Source organism: Sesamum indicum, linkage group LG2 (genome assembly GCF_026168435.1).
Source record: "Sesamum indicum cultivar Baizhima isolate 11 linkage group LG2, ASM2616843v1, whole genome shotgun sequence".
NCBI lineage: Eukaryota > Viridiplantae > Streptophyta > Magnoliopsida > Lamiales > Pedaliaceae > Sesamum > Sesamum indicum.
The window spans coordinates 1,201,010-1,214,962 of NC_142658.1; the positions used below are offsets into that span (position 1 = coordinate 1,201,010).

The 13,953-nt window shown below is 36.1% G+C and overlaps 2 protein-coding genes across 3 annotated transcripts; both read right to left on the bottom strand.

The window, feature by feature from the left end:
- Positions 1–1,143: 1,143 nt before the first annotated feature.
- Positions 1,144–6,697, bottom strand: LOC105176465 (protein SIEVE ELEMENT OCCLUSION B). Its single transcript, XM_011099282.3, has 7 exons — positions 6,379–6,697; positions 5,554–5,652; positions 4,936–5,366; positions 4,213–4,325; positions 3,969–4,111; positions 2,544–3,038; positions 1,144–1,978 (listed from the first exon to the last, which is right to left on the bottom strand). Exons 1-7 carry the CDS (start codon positions 6,610–6,612, stop codon positions 1,355–1,357), a joined length of 2,139 nt encoding a protein of 712 aa, XP_011097584.2. The 5' UTR covers positions 6,613–6,697; the 3' UTR covers positions 1,144–1,354.
- Positions 6,698–8,037: 1,340 nt separating this feature from the next.
- On the bottom strand, positions 8,038–12,689 carry LOC105176476 (uncharacterized). Of its 2 annotated transcripts, none has more exons than XM_011099301.3 (5): positions 11,700–12,689; positions 10,828–11,540; positions 10,657–10,746; positions 8,984–9,760; positions 8,038–8,545 (listed from the first exon to the last, which is right to left on the bottom strand). In XM_011099301.3, the coding sequence occupies exons 1-5, from the start codon at positions 11,785–11,787 to the stop codon at positions 8,408–8,410; spliced, it is 1,806 nt and encodes a 601-aa protein (XP_011097603.1). In that variant the 5' UTR covers positions 11,788–12,689; the 3' UTR covers positions 8,038–8,407. The 2 variants fall into 2 exon arrangements, with proteins under 2 accessions (XP_011097603.1, XP_011097597.1); XM_011099295.3 differs by having other exon boundaries at positions 10,828–11,555; positions 11,700–12,688.
- Between the last annotated feature and the right edge of the window lie 1,264 nt (positions 12,690–13,953).

Below are 13,953 nucleotides of genomic sequence, written 5' to 3' on the forward strand. Positions count from 1 at the left end.
CCATAGGAAACACTTCTTTGAAAGAGAAATTTCGGTACTACTACGGTGCAGATAGCGTAAACCATTCGCTTCTCAAGTTTAACACAGTTATGCCTCTCTAACACGCGCACTTATGGTAGAGAGTTTGGAACAACAAACGGAAGAATACTCAGAAACATGATGAGAGAAAACAGAAGACGGCTCGGATTTTTTATGTGTCAAATGAATTAGAAACTGAGGCTATTTATAGAGGAGCTAGCTCGATTTGTTGAGAAAAAGAAGCATCCTCCAAGCGCGCACATGTGGTAATTATTTTAAAATTCACCTACCCACACTTTCAATTTCAAAAATAATTAATTAACTTAATATATATAGAAGAAAAAAAGAGTTTATAGAACCTATGTGCGACAAGAAAAGGCTCGTTACATTATTCATTCCCTACAGGCGCAACATCCTTTTGACTTCCTTTTTGTTTTTCTTTAACATTTCGTGTCTACCTTTGCATTGCATGGTGTATTTTATGCTCTGCTTCGGGCTCTTGTTTTAGAGTCTCAGTACACTTCAGAATGCTATGACCAAAAATGCTGTTGAAAGTATAGATTGATTTCAACTTTTAATAAAAACTCTTTATTTATTTTTAATAATAATTATTATTTTTTTATTAAAAAATAAAAACATATATCCCCTGATAACTAAAGATGGCAATGAAGCAAATCTAAGTTGAATTTGCCAAAACCATGGACTCGCCTCGTCAAGAAAATCTTGACCCCAGACTTTAGACCCATCGGGTTGGTTCCCACAGATCCGGTTAATATTTGTAAAATATTATAAAAAATATATTTTTTTAAAAATAATACTACCTTAACTTTATAAATATGAGATAGTAATAATTATGAAAAGTTAATAATTTCTTTTGTCAATTTATAAGTGCATGTTTTACACATAAAAATTTTAAGAATATGTGTGACTTATATAAATATTAAAACATTTATAAACTATGTTAATTTATAGAAATATTAAATTTATATATTGTATGTAAGTATAAATAAATTAAACAGATTTTTTTTAATCAGAGTTGCCGGTAAATAAATGCGGGAAATTTTGAGTTTAGTGAATAATTAATATTTGTAATTATTAATACACATGAGATTGAAGTCGACCACAAGAGACTGAATCCTGATTTTCTGATAATTGCATATGTAGTAAAAAGTTGTCCAAACGAAATAGCAATGGTACAAAGTAGGAGATGCAACAATTCCAAATGATCACACATACAAGCACTCAAGAACAAATTCTTTTGTGACTAATGTTCAAACAGACACTATTAGTGAGGAAAATACATACAAGCACTCAAGAACAACAAATTCTTTTGTGACTAATGATCATGGCAGCAGGTGAAAACAGCAAGTTCCTCCATGGAGCGATGGCACTCGGGGCATATCATACTCACTGGAGTCTTTCCTTTAGTATGATCAAACTCCAACTGGCAACAAGGGTGATCATCAGCAGCAGGAAGTCGGTTATACTGTTCCTTCAATTCTATGAGAAAGTCACTATGCCCCACATTCCCCTTCCACTCATCAAACTTTTGCAATAAGTGTATCAGAGCAGGGACACGCCCAGTTAACATCACTTCCGACCCTTTGCTGAACAAAGCCCATGTCCCCATCCTATCATACATCAGCAGCTTCTCAAGCTCCTGCATCACTGGGTCCTGCTCATCCTTAGCTTCTACCTGAATCTTGGACAACAACATGCTTTCCACTCGAGTCCAGAAAAACCACATCATCTCCTCCTCCCAGCAATTGCTAAGCCTCTGATTCCTGATGTTATTAATTAGGGGCCCCAACTCTTGCGGACTTTTGGTACTAGTTCCGACATAGACCATCTCCAATGGGATGTCTAATTGGTGGATAATTCGACGTGCTGTGACAGTGAAATCACTGATCGCCTGCAGGTCGAATCCTCCATAGAGAATGATGTATCTTTCTGATCTTATCTGATGGAGAAACCATATTTTACAATCTAATATTTCAGCCATTTTCTCGGCCATCTTCAAATTTATTACTTTAAATGCACATAGAAAACACAGCAACATGTATATTTATCCAAGGACAGCCTACAAATATAATAATGATCAACATTCTCATGCTCTAGGTGATAATTTTTTTATATGTACATCTATGCCTCTTCCTTTGTTTCAAGTTATATGGCTTACATCAAACATAACACAAGTACTACTGCCAAGTTGTTGAACTATTCTGGGTAACAAGAAATTCAGTTTTCAATTCAATTCCATTAAAGAATGGAGAAGCATAACGATAACTTGGGAGTAGCATGACAGGAAAATAAGCTACCAAGAAGAAAATGATTAAAAGGTGAAATATAAATTATTTTTTGACTCCATTGTCTTGCATTTCTGAAAGATCAAATTGCTCTTTGGGTACTGAAATACTTGAGGAGAAATGGTGATTACTAATTTTCTGTACAGAAAAGAATCTAGCATATCAATGCCATTCTGACAACACACAACATTTGAGATTTTAAAGTAGGAGCTTACGTACCCAATATAATAAGCTCACATCAATACCGTTAACTAGCAGCTCCAAACGCCAAGTCTCCTCCTGCCAAAGCAACAGCTCTTTTGTCTTTTCGAAAGGAAAACCAACAGTTCCCCATATCCACATCATGTGAAGGGCATTGAGATTCACCACCCTTCCCAGGGGATCCATTACCACAAGAATTTGCCGATTTCTATAGTGAAATTTCTCTTTAATCAATCTTTTGACAGGTTTAGAAATGAAGCTCGGTTGCCTCACTGAATACCATGGCACATATTCTTGGCAAAATTGAAGCTGTCGTTTCGTAGCTTCTGTCTGTATCTGCAAACTATCCACCATAGGGATCCATACCAATTCAAAATCATTTCTAATCCCTGAATATGTTTTAGCCTCATTGTAAATTTGGGCAAGTACATATAGGTCAGTTGGAGGGGAGGCATCGAAGAGACCTGATATAAGGAATAACACGTACTTCCTCCTCAAAAGATCAAGATTGGTCTGATTCCATGACACAGAACAGAAAGAATGTTAGGGTAGTCACGCGTTCCATTATACAACATAAAGATTATCTGTTGAAGTATCCTATCAAATCTTGATAATCCCATGAACAAGTGCAATAACATAAATTATAGAAAACTAAGAATAAAGAATTATTGTGATTAAATAATAGAACATGCTCAAATTCATGTCTTTTTTCAAAGAACTGTGTATAATCGTTTGTTCGTCTTATATCCATGTTAAAGTGTACAGATGCTAGGTATTTTCGGCAGTTTTAAGTTTTACATGTCAAGTTCCCACTATTTCACAATTTCCATTTTCATTACATCCTATAATATTTGATATTCTGTATTTCTTTGATACTGATACATGTTCGTACAAAACACTTCCAGCTTAAGCACTGGGTATTCCCCTCAGCAAAAAATGAGAAACGAGGAGGGGGTGGGGGGGATATGTTTCAAAATGTCATTTTGGTGTACCTAGAGCAGTCCTATTAGACAACAGAATTTTGTACAGGTGTAGAGTGTGCTTGAAAATCTTCATGTTGTTTCAGGAGAGTAACCATTTACTTTAACCAGTTCTTTGTTCATCTTTATTCTGTATAAGATTATAACATATTTACATCAGCATTAAGTTAGTCATCAGTACACATATGCCCATTATATTTTTTCAAATGTTTAAGCTTTTACACGAATTGAAACAGCAAAAGATTAGTGACAACTTATATATTTCCACATAGCAGTTTCACACATTATAAATACACAAACAAACAGATAGAAAGAATGCTAGATTCAATTATGCGCAACATTTCTAGCATAAATGAGAAACATTCTGTGTCGTGTGCATGCTAGTGAGAAAACACATATTCTACTGTGTAATGCTCTGAATTTGTGTCTTTAAAGTATAAGAACCAAGGAATAGTAAGCAAACCGTTCTCTTGGTAGAACCCGCAATCAGTGGTGGCTCATCATTGTTGCCACTTATTAAAGCTCTCAGGACTTCCAAGTTGTCAATATGAGCGCTCTCTGTAAGTCTGACCAGCGATTCATAATCATCTTTCTCCTTCTTCTCCTCTGCATCCAGATGCAATATCTTAGCACTAATTTAGCTCATTATGACAAAAAAGCTCATAACTAGTTCATAGTTTAATATGCATATATGCGAAGAAGAAAACCTATGATCTGGTAGCAATCCGTTAGTTGCTTCTGAAGATTCTCATTGCTGCTTCTTATCTTGTCTGCCAATGCAGATAGTTCCTTTTCCAATGTTCCCAACTTCATAGGGTCCCTAAAAATAGGCACAATAATAAAAGAAGAAGAGATGCAGACTTAGATTAAACATCTTGATAACTGTTAAATACTTCGTTGTCTAAGATATAAGCACCAAAGTTTTTCCCTTAGCCTCCATCAAACTTGATACAACAGATACATCAAACAAAAGAATGATTCTCGAGGAATATATCTCAAAAAATTTTTTGTACTCAGCACACAGTGTCTTTTTGAATAGTGATAATTCTATTGGATACAGCATGTAGATAGAGCATTATGATGTGTATCAGGCATAGTGATGCAGTGGCAATGACTCATGCGGCCTGAAATGGAGTCATCTTCCTTATCATGGAAACAGTTGTCTCAAGTAAAATGCTTCAGAAAATGCAGTTGTCATATATAACTTCGTGAAAAATACTTACATAGAAATAAACATGTTCTTACTTATTCCCAATCTCATATGCATCATGATCACATGCTCCAAATGGTACAAACAGATCATCTAAATGCATAATTAATGAACCTATGAGCCATTGTAATAGTTTTTAAGGGGACATGTAAGATGATCAGAAGAACAAACCAAAAACCTATCACGAATATCATCTCAACAGTTAAAAACTAAAACTCACTCATAATTCGCAGCAGTGAGCTGAGTTGTATACACTGCACAAAAGACTATGCCTCTAGCAGTCCAGTAAATGGCTGTAGGGATAGTGTCAAGAGCTCCGGATAGTTCTGGTAAATCAACTATCGGAGCTGGCAGCATCTTGAATCCTACAATGCACTTGGCCAGATCCAACATTAACATAATGAGATTGTTAAGTCCATCTAGCTGCTTTTTCAGTTTCTCCACTTCTGGAACTTGCTTGAGGATAGCAATCTTGCTGGCGAGTTTACTCGATGCTTGAAACTTAATTAGGATCCAAAATTCACTGTACATCAAAACAAAAGCAACTAGGAGTAGCACCAACTTTGCCTCCCAAGGATAGCTTGATAAAAGTTGCAACAGGGAGATTACCATTTGATGCGCATCACCACTGGTCAAACACTTGTATGTCATCTGGTACACAATTATTGTCTTGAAAAAGTCAATTTTGAGCTAAATTTATATTGCCTATTTTATTAATTAATCTGTTTTCTGGCAATGCTTGCTTCCAAATATATGAATTTCATCTACCAAAATCTAGAATGAAAAGCAATAATGAGAATGAATCTATAACTTTAACTAGATTGAGTTATTAAATGACCTCAGAGGATATTCTGTTCACTACATATGACAGTGCTTCAAGCAGGCCTTCTTTGAAACCTGCCGGAATAGAGTTTTCCTGCATGGCTGCTTGAATACCCTACAGCATCATCACAAAACTTTATCATATACATGCCATAAGTAACCATGACTGGAATCACCATAACTCAGACTTGTGGATGGCCTTAGAAGAGTAATGCATGAGCAGAAAATGTCGAGAACAATCTTAACACCAACAATATATAAGATCACTCATGCTTGGTGAAAAAGAAATAAGTTAAGATTTTCCTTAAGGTGGCCCCATGAATGCCATAATTCTAATATATCTGGTCCAATCCTCCATTTTGTCCACCAACCTCACGCATAAAATAAGGTTAGCTGCATACACGCATTTGCACAAGAGTCGAATAAACATAGCGATCATTGAACCATGTGTCACATAAAAGTTAATGTAGTAGTAATGTGCCAGAACAGAAAAAGTAACTTTATCATGTCAAGTGTATCTAAAGATATTCTCGAAGTAGCATTAAATATTGGTGGCAGCTCAATCTTATAGAGCAATGCTCGAACACCGTCTCTCTCAAGTTGATTTTTGGAGCTCAGGTCGATAAACAAACACCAGTAAAACATATAGTAAGCTACCTACTTTGTCAGATTCGACTTGCAAAGCTGACTCATTAGTTATTCGTTCATAAAACCAACCTCAAACAAGAAACCTAAGCCAGTGCCACACTAAAAACTCATCAATGTCGACTTCAATAAGAAATAAAAAAAAAAAAAACACCCTTAAACGGCTCTCTGACTCCAACAGAAGCAATATTCTTACCAACGGGACAGTGCGGTAAAGAATTTCCTCGATAATCAGCAAAAGAGAATCGCAATCAATCTCCCTACCATCAGGAGTGTGAGTGTCTTGGATTTGCTTGGTTATAACGCTGTCATCTGACATGATGATAAGTTTCTGAACAGGATCAAGGCGCCGCCCGTCTGACATGATGATAAATTTCTGAACAGGATCGGGCCACCTGTCTACCGAAGTGCTCAGCTCGAACACCACCATTCTGCAAATTCTTCTTCTTCAAACAGTATTAATGGCGAAAGTAAGCTTAGTTCTCCGCAGATTATAGGAGTAGTGATGATGATGCAACATATATAAGTGTGTATATATATATAAACAATTAATTCCGTCCGTCTGAAACCTCCGAATAGAGGAATTGCTTCCTTGCTTCATATTTGATTAAAGTATTGGTGCAAATATTCCGTTGTGATTCACACTATACTATAGCTTAAGTGAAACAACAGTGGGGTTTCTACGCTTTGTCGCACCCTCCAAATTCAAATCAGAGCTTCTTTATAGTTTATACGGAGGAGAGTATTATTTATTCTTCACTTGATTTGACTATCCCTGTAACATGCGGATTGTTATACTCGTAATAATAAAAGTACATGCCTTTAACAGGGGGCAACGGGCACGGCATCACTCTCACTCTCACTCCAACTCTCAACCTTATACATTATACCAAACTTTCAAATTCAAGCTGTTCCCAACTTTATTGTAGTAAAAACTAAATCATGAAAAGTTCATCATCATTTCACATATATATATATATATATTGATGCGAAATATTGATTATTTTAGTTTGGATAATTGTAAGTATTCTGCAAATCAGAGTGAAAATAAAAATTGTAGTTTACAAATGTAGTGGCAAATCTTTGTTCAATGAGTAACCTCCTGATAAATGTGCAACTCGTGAATGATGTTGAGAAGAAAGGCCTTGGCTTAATCTTCATGAATAGTATTCAAGATTTTGGTTATGAAATCGTTCACAATTCTAGTTATCAAAGAACAAAAGAGTCATTAAATGTGAAACACGCTCTTCTCCCCATAGATTACTTAAATTCTAGCATTTTCACAAGGAAACAAAAAAGAACCAAGTATCTAGTGCTAGAGTAGAACCATAGATATCCTTTTCTTCTACGGAGAAAAAGAATTGACTGCAAAGTGTGATGGAACAAAATGGGTAGAGTAGCTCACTCTCCAAACACAAATTCTACATGCCGCAACAAGAGATGCATGGCAAGCTACCCACCTATACTACTTCAAAAGCTTGCCATTCTCACCAGAGCCCACATGAGAAGCAAAAGGTCGGGCATTTACAAGATACAATAACTAGGCATAAACTATCCACTTACTGAATAGTATTTGTATCAAAACACTCTCATACATGGCAACCTAAGTGAAGGGGAGCCGTTCACAAAGACTACCGATAGACAAAGAGCAGAAATAACAATTAAGACTAAAGAATGCCAAAAAGAGTGGTCTACAACACTTCCACATTCAACACGTGGTAAGGAATGCAAAACAGCAACAAACCAAGCCCACAAGTACATCTGCACGTTCATTTATCAAGCTCACTGGATCATGCAAAATGCAAGCAAAGATGAGAGAACCAGGGACACAACTAAACTACTAGAAAGAGGAAAGTAGAACCATAATGAATTTTCTATTTCTATTTTCTCGCGTAAAATTGATAAACATTGTAAAGTTCCTTTCCCACTTTAGAGCAAACTCTCCAAAGAAAGAGGACAAAATATGTCAAAAAGACGTGCTACTGACTATTGTCAATGCACATCAAAGGCAAACCTAGTTCATTCTCTATCCTGTCTTTCGGTGATAGACCAGTTCCGAACTTCCATTTCTGCCAAGATCGATCCAGGCACCAAGAATTTATTGTACCATTCTCCACTCTGCAGACGTCAAAAAGACCATTTCATCCTGCCATTCACAAGCCTTACTCCCCTTTAACATGGAAGAGATGGTAAAAAGAATTAGTCTGCCAACAAAATTTTAATCTTCAAACTTCAGGCTCAGACTCAGAGGAGCTTGAGTCAGGACTAGAAAAGCCTGAAATAGCATTGTGAGGTCCAGATGGTGTTGAGCATTTCAGCTGAGAACTTCGAGATGCTTCCAAGGATGGTCTCCTATTCATGTACTGAACAAAAAATAAAAAAAATTACTAACCTGCATTTATGTAAATTAACTAAAACCGCAAACTCATCAAAGCAAGAATTGAGATGAAATAACATGTAAAATGAGACTACACTAGGAACATTACATCCATACAACCAACAACTGTGTCTCAAAGGACAAGGGCGTGAATTATAACATTATGACCTTACTGATACAGAGATTCCTGGAACACAAAACAAGAGATTTAGAGGGTAAATGGCTTTTCCCCCTTTCTTCTTTTGTGTTTAAACGTTGATTTTAATTTTCTTGGAGTTAGAGAGATGAAGATAGTGACACTCTCTGCCCTCATCAGGTTTTCAACTTCATATCTGATATTATATGATCAAAGACCATAACATGTCTGCTGAAAATTGCAAGTGATACATCAAACTAGCAATAAATCAGAACTACAGAGGCTTACCTCCTGATAAAAAGCATTGATCTCTTCCTCTGTCAAGCCTTCATCTTCCCCACCATTTTCCTCCCAACCAAGTGAACGAAGGAATGCGGCCTCTTCTTCATCCGGATAAATTGATCCATTACCAGACAAGCAAATGTCCCCAACATCAGGAAAACTTTTAATCTTCTGAGCAATGTCGTGTCTATCACCATTGCAGATCACCTGGTTACCATTCTCCAAGACACAAGGACTTATAGCAGCATCCCCTTCAAATTTTTCTCCAGATGTTTCTGCACTATGAGATGAAACAGCTGCAACCGAATCTGAGTGGATAATTGTAGCACAAGGAGAGGTTTTCCTCCGCATGAGATTAAAAAATTCACTTCTGCTTTGGGCCAGGGATTGGGATGATCTCTTGTCTAAAGTAGACTTGGAACTTAGTGATAAGGCAGCAACCTTGTTTTCAAGAGCAGAAACCATAGAATTGCTTGAACTCATTGATGCAGGAGTCGATGAAGCCATAGCAAGTTGGCCATTAGCAGCTTTGCCATTGGCATCACCAGCTGGACTAGATGCATCCTTAGCTCCAATAGTGACACTATCACGTCCTGGTTTGAGAACCAGAAACTTTCCACCATTAGAGGTACTTGCCGAATCAGATCTGCTTTGTACAGCACGAGATTGATAAGCAAGATGAGATGAATGGGGCTGCATATGGACACCCCTGGAAGCCACAGTTACCTCATTAGTTTTCAGAGCAACCTTTGGTTGCTTTAATTTATCTGCAGAACTAGGAACCTGAAAAAGGGCATTCCAGATTAACATATACACCATCTTTGTTCCACCAATCAAAAGCTAACAAAATATAATGCTCATCCAAACACGCAGCACGACATGCTAGCAGCGGGAAAGTGCAAAAATGACAACAAATGCATTTAGCTTAAAGGTATTTTTTCCTCAGCTAAATTTATGAAAACCAACAGCACTTCTACCAGAGCATAAAAGTCCCATCAGACAGCCTCCATTTAATGCAAATACAAGCAATGCATGGCCATAGATGCTCCCCATGCAAGTTTATTGGAAGACAAAAGGAAACCAGGTGATCCTTAAACGTGAAAAGGCTAGATTTAGCTTCAGATAAGGTCCAAAAACATGTTGCGACAAACAATCAAGGAATCAACCTAGACACTATGAAAAGGAAGCAGTGATAAGGTTTGTCTCAGATAAATTACTATTTTCCTACTTTTTTTGCAAGACATTATGATACCTCACACAAAATTAACCTTATGTGCATAATCGACCCCATCACTTGTTTAACAAAGATTGAACTTGGTAAAATTGTCCTGCCTCATTCAGCGTAGGAGATATTCCATGATAGTCTCTCATTCAGCGCAGGAGATAAGCACAAAAGATACCATTCCTGAGCTCCAAATAAAGCAATCTAGCTTTTTCTTTTACTTTATTTTTATTCCATGTTCTTTCCCTTAGGTCATAAACTGGAGACAAAGCAATCAGATCACTTGTATACCGAAAACCGAAGGCAGAAAGTCACAAGTGGACCAACCACCAAAAAGTGGATGGGGCCAATGAAACTACAAAGCAATATCCGACCCACTAGAAATTTCAAGTTGGAGTGCAGAAGTTGTTATTGAAAATGCACAGGAAACAAGTATGCTTAAAATTACTCATTTTACCAAGGGTTTAGTCATTGAAGGTGTCATAGGAATTAATTGTCTGGATTGCTTGATAGCCAATTCCTCTAGCCTCTGGCTCTTATCCGGCAGCTGCAATAAGAGAATGTATAGATCAAACCTGATTCAAAAGATAAATGCGTGAAAAGGTAAACGAACTTGTAAATTATTTACCTGAGTAGTGGCACGAACTCGTGCCACAGGCTGTGACAATGCCTCAGCCATGTTGAGAGCTGTAGTACTACAAACCCCAGAAGACGAATTGGAAAATGTAACACCGGTCTGTTGAAAAGGAGTGTGGCCCATGCCACTATTTGCAAGAGTAGCAGGCACCTCCGCTAAAGCAGAAGTCCATTTCTCACCACCAAGAAAGCCTGAGTTGCCAGTGGGCAAATTTCGAACAGCAGAACTCAAACCAGGAGATAAGACTCTCCTAATCCCGGTTGCACCTTGCTTCTCTTCAGTTCCAAGTGATGGAAAATCCTTTTCAAACTCTGCCTTCTGAACTGAACTTAGATTGTTTGCCCCCTGGAGTACACTGTTTGCACTCATTCGTGAGTCCTCTACTGCTCGAGGCAATGGTTCACCAGGTTTTCTTGAAACCAATGATTGGGACCGCCTCATGGTACTCCTCTCAACTCTACTAGTCAATATACTAGCCAACGGATCAGGAGAGTCATTGTTCCAGATGTCCTCAGAAAGAGACTTATCTTTCTCTCTATCACGGTTTTTATCCCGGTAGCTCCTTGAAAAACTACTATATGGATGCTTTGCAGATCCATTACTAGTTGAACTACGCCTAGAACTTGACGATGAACTCCTGTCCAGATAACGTGGGCTATCTTTCTCGTTATTGCTCCTTGAAGATCTACTGCGCATGGAGTTTGCTGAAATAGAAACATCTATCAACAAAAAGTAAAGAAAGTCATAAACATTCATAATCCTGGTAACAATGATGATACACCAACAGAGGTGGGAAAAAAGGAAAAGAAAAAGGGAAATTCCTACCAGTAAATGAATAAAAGAGTATGTATAAGTATTGATACCTGTGTGCTGGACTGAGGAGGCACCTCCAGCAAGATTTCCTGTACATCTCAACCATTCCGGAACTAATGCAGGTTCAGTTCTTTCCATCAGCACCAGACATGATCTAATTATTCTAGGGGGAAAATAATAAATCTAAAGCCAAAACACCATCTTATTACAAAGAGCTCTTGCCTTAAGTGGGGTTACCAGATGTCCTAAAGAACCAAGCTTTTCACCACCTCCACACTTAAAGTTCTTATAATAGCACCAAGCGCACCCGTGCTTCCAAAGAGATTCAACTATGAATTGTCCTGCTTTACCTCACCAAAATCTTTACACCAAGGGACAAGCTGAATGAACCAAGAAATCGAAATGCTTCCTCCAACTCACTCCATCCTTCCACAAATTCGTCCAAACCCACTAAAAAAATTCAACAAAATCACGTCCAACCACCACAATTAAACCCCAGAACCCAACACTCTTTCCTCTCCTCAAATATGACAAAGCCACAAACTCCCAAACCACAACCTAATGTAAGGTACACAACGTGAAAAGCAACATCCCAAACTAAAACTCCCAGAACCTAGTTTTTGCGAGTACACAAACCAACTTTCCTAGAAAGATACAAACTTATTCCCGTGCACAAAAATCTAAACATAAAACAGCAATAGATAGAGAAGTAACCTTACGTCAGGCAGAAACCCAAGAAAAAGGGATCGACGAAAACCCTAACCGCTCCAATAACCGCCACCAGTATTAAGTATAAATACTTTACGGCAACAGTATATAGTAGCATCGGTACTTAATACTTATTGCTCGGAGAAAATGAAACCAATGTGCATCTATAGATATTCAATATATGCACAGTCCGCGCGGCTTGTAAGCAGGAGTGCAGGCGGCGAGATTGAGAGAGATTTATGAGTAAAAGATTGAAATGTGAATGTAGAGACTAGAGAGTATTCTTAGGGCATATGCAGAGAGAGAGAGATTTTGAGAGAAAAAGAGAGGTTGTTAACTTGTTACTTTATTTATTTGTAATTATGATTATTATAAATATTAATATGCTACACAAACCTGCTTCTTTCTAAATCTCCACTGTTTAGTATTTAAAGAAATGATTATTATGAAATATTTATATATATATAAATAAAAATATTTTAATCAATCTATATATCGCCTATCAAAAGTAATATTTATAAAGTCTTGAACCTATAGTATCAATTAAACGTAAAGGTTTTAAAATAATTATTTTTAATTGATAAAATAAGTATTTATGAAATAACTGCTTTTTTTTTTCAGTGTTAAAGTTTTTTTGCTCTAGATAAACATTGACCTCTAAGAAAGGCACAAAATAACATTTTTTTTTTTTTTACTTTTTACTTCGTTTTATTAATGCTTTTCTATCACGCACGTTAAAATTAAAATAGTTCGATATTTTTTATAAGTTATTCAATTTATCTATTTATTTTTCGTTGAACTAAAAAATATTTTTTTTTTGTGATTAAACTACTCTTATAACATTGAAAATATGTGAAGGTCTATAAGGGTAGTTTAATCATAAAAAAAAATTATTTAACCTGTAATAAATTAATAATAAGTCAACCAAAGGTAAATATGATTTTTTATCTTTTTTTTAATTAATATCATCAAATTAGGTGAATTTTGACTAACCAATGAACTTATTTGATAGACAGAAACAATCTCAAAAGTAATAAATATAAATTTTCAAAATCTATAAAATTTACATATAATTACATCAAATCTCAATGGACAAACATTATAATTATCCATAAATTATACAATAAAAAACTTATTTTGAAACCTTGGTAAACGCCCTCTAAATTGGATATGCTCATGGCTTTTGCTACATGTGTGCCATTCCTAAAAGCTTCTGTTATATATATATATATATATATATATATATAAGTTTTCATTTATGTTCATGTTCAAAATTCGAACTAAGTACCTCTAATGAAAAAAATCTTTGAGTCCAAAATTATTAGGTCACGCTATAGAGAAGGCCGCACCAAGTTTGAACCAATTAGGAGATGGTGCTTCAAATTATATAACTGAACAAATTAATAGATTTTTTTGAATTTTATCATAATCAATTTTATTCTATTAATATAATGGTTATTGCTTAACTCACAAAACATACTAAAAAAAACTATGAATATGTATATTTTTTAAATTAAATTTTGAATATTTTCCTTATGTGAATATGCTTTGTTTAAAATTTTAGAGATAAATTGCCAAATTTTTAACTTTAAATTA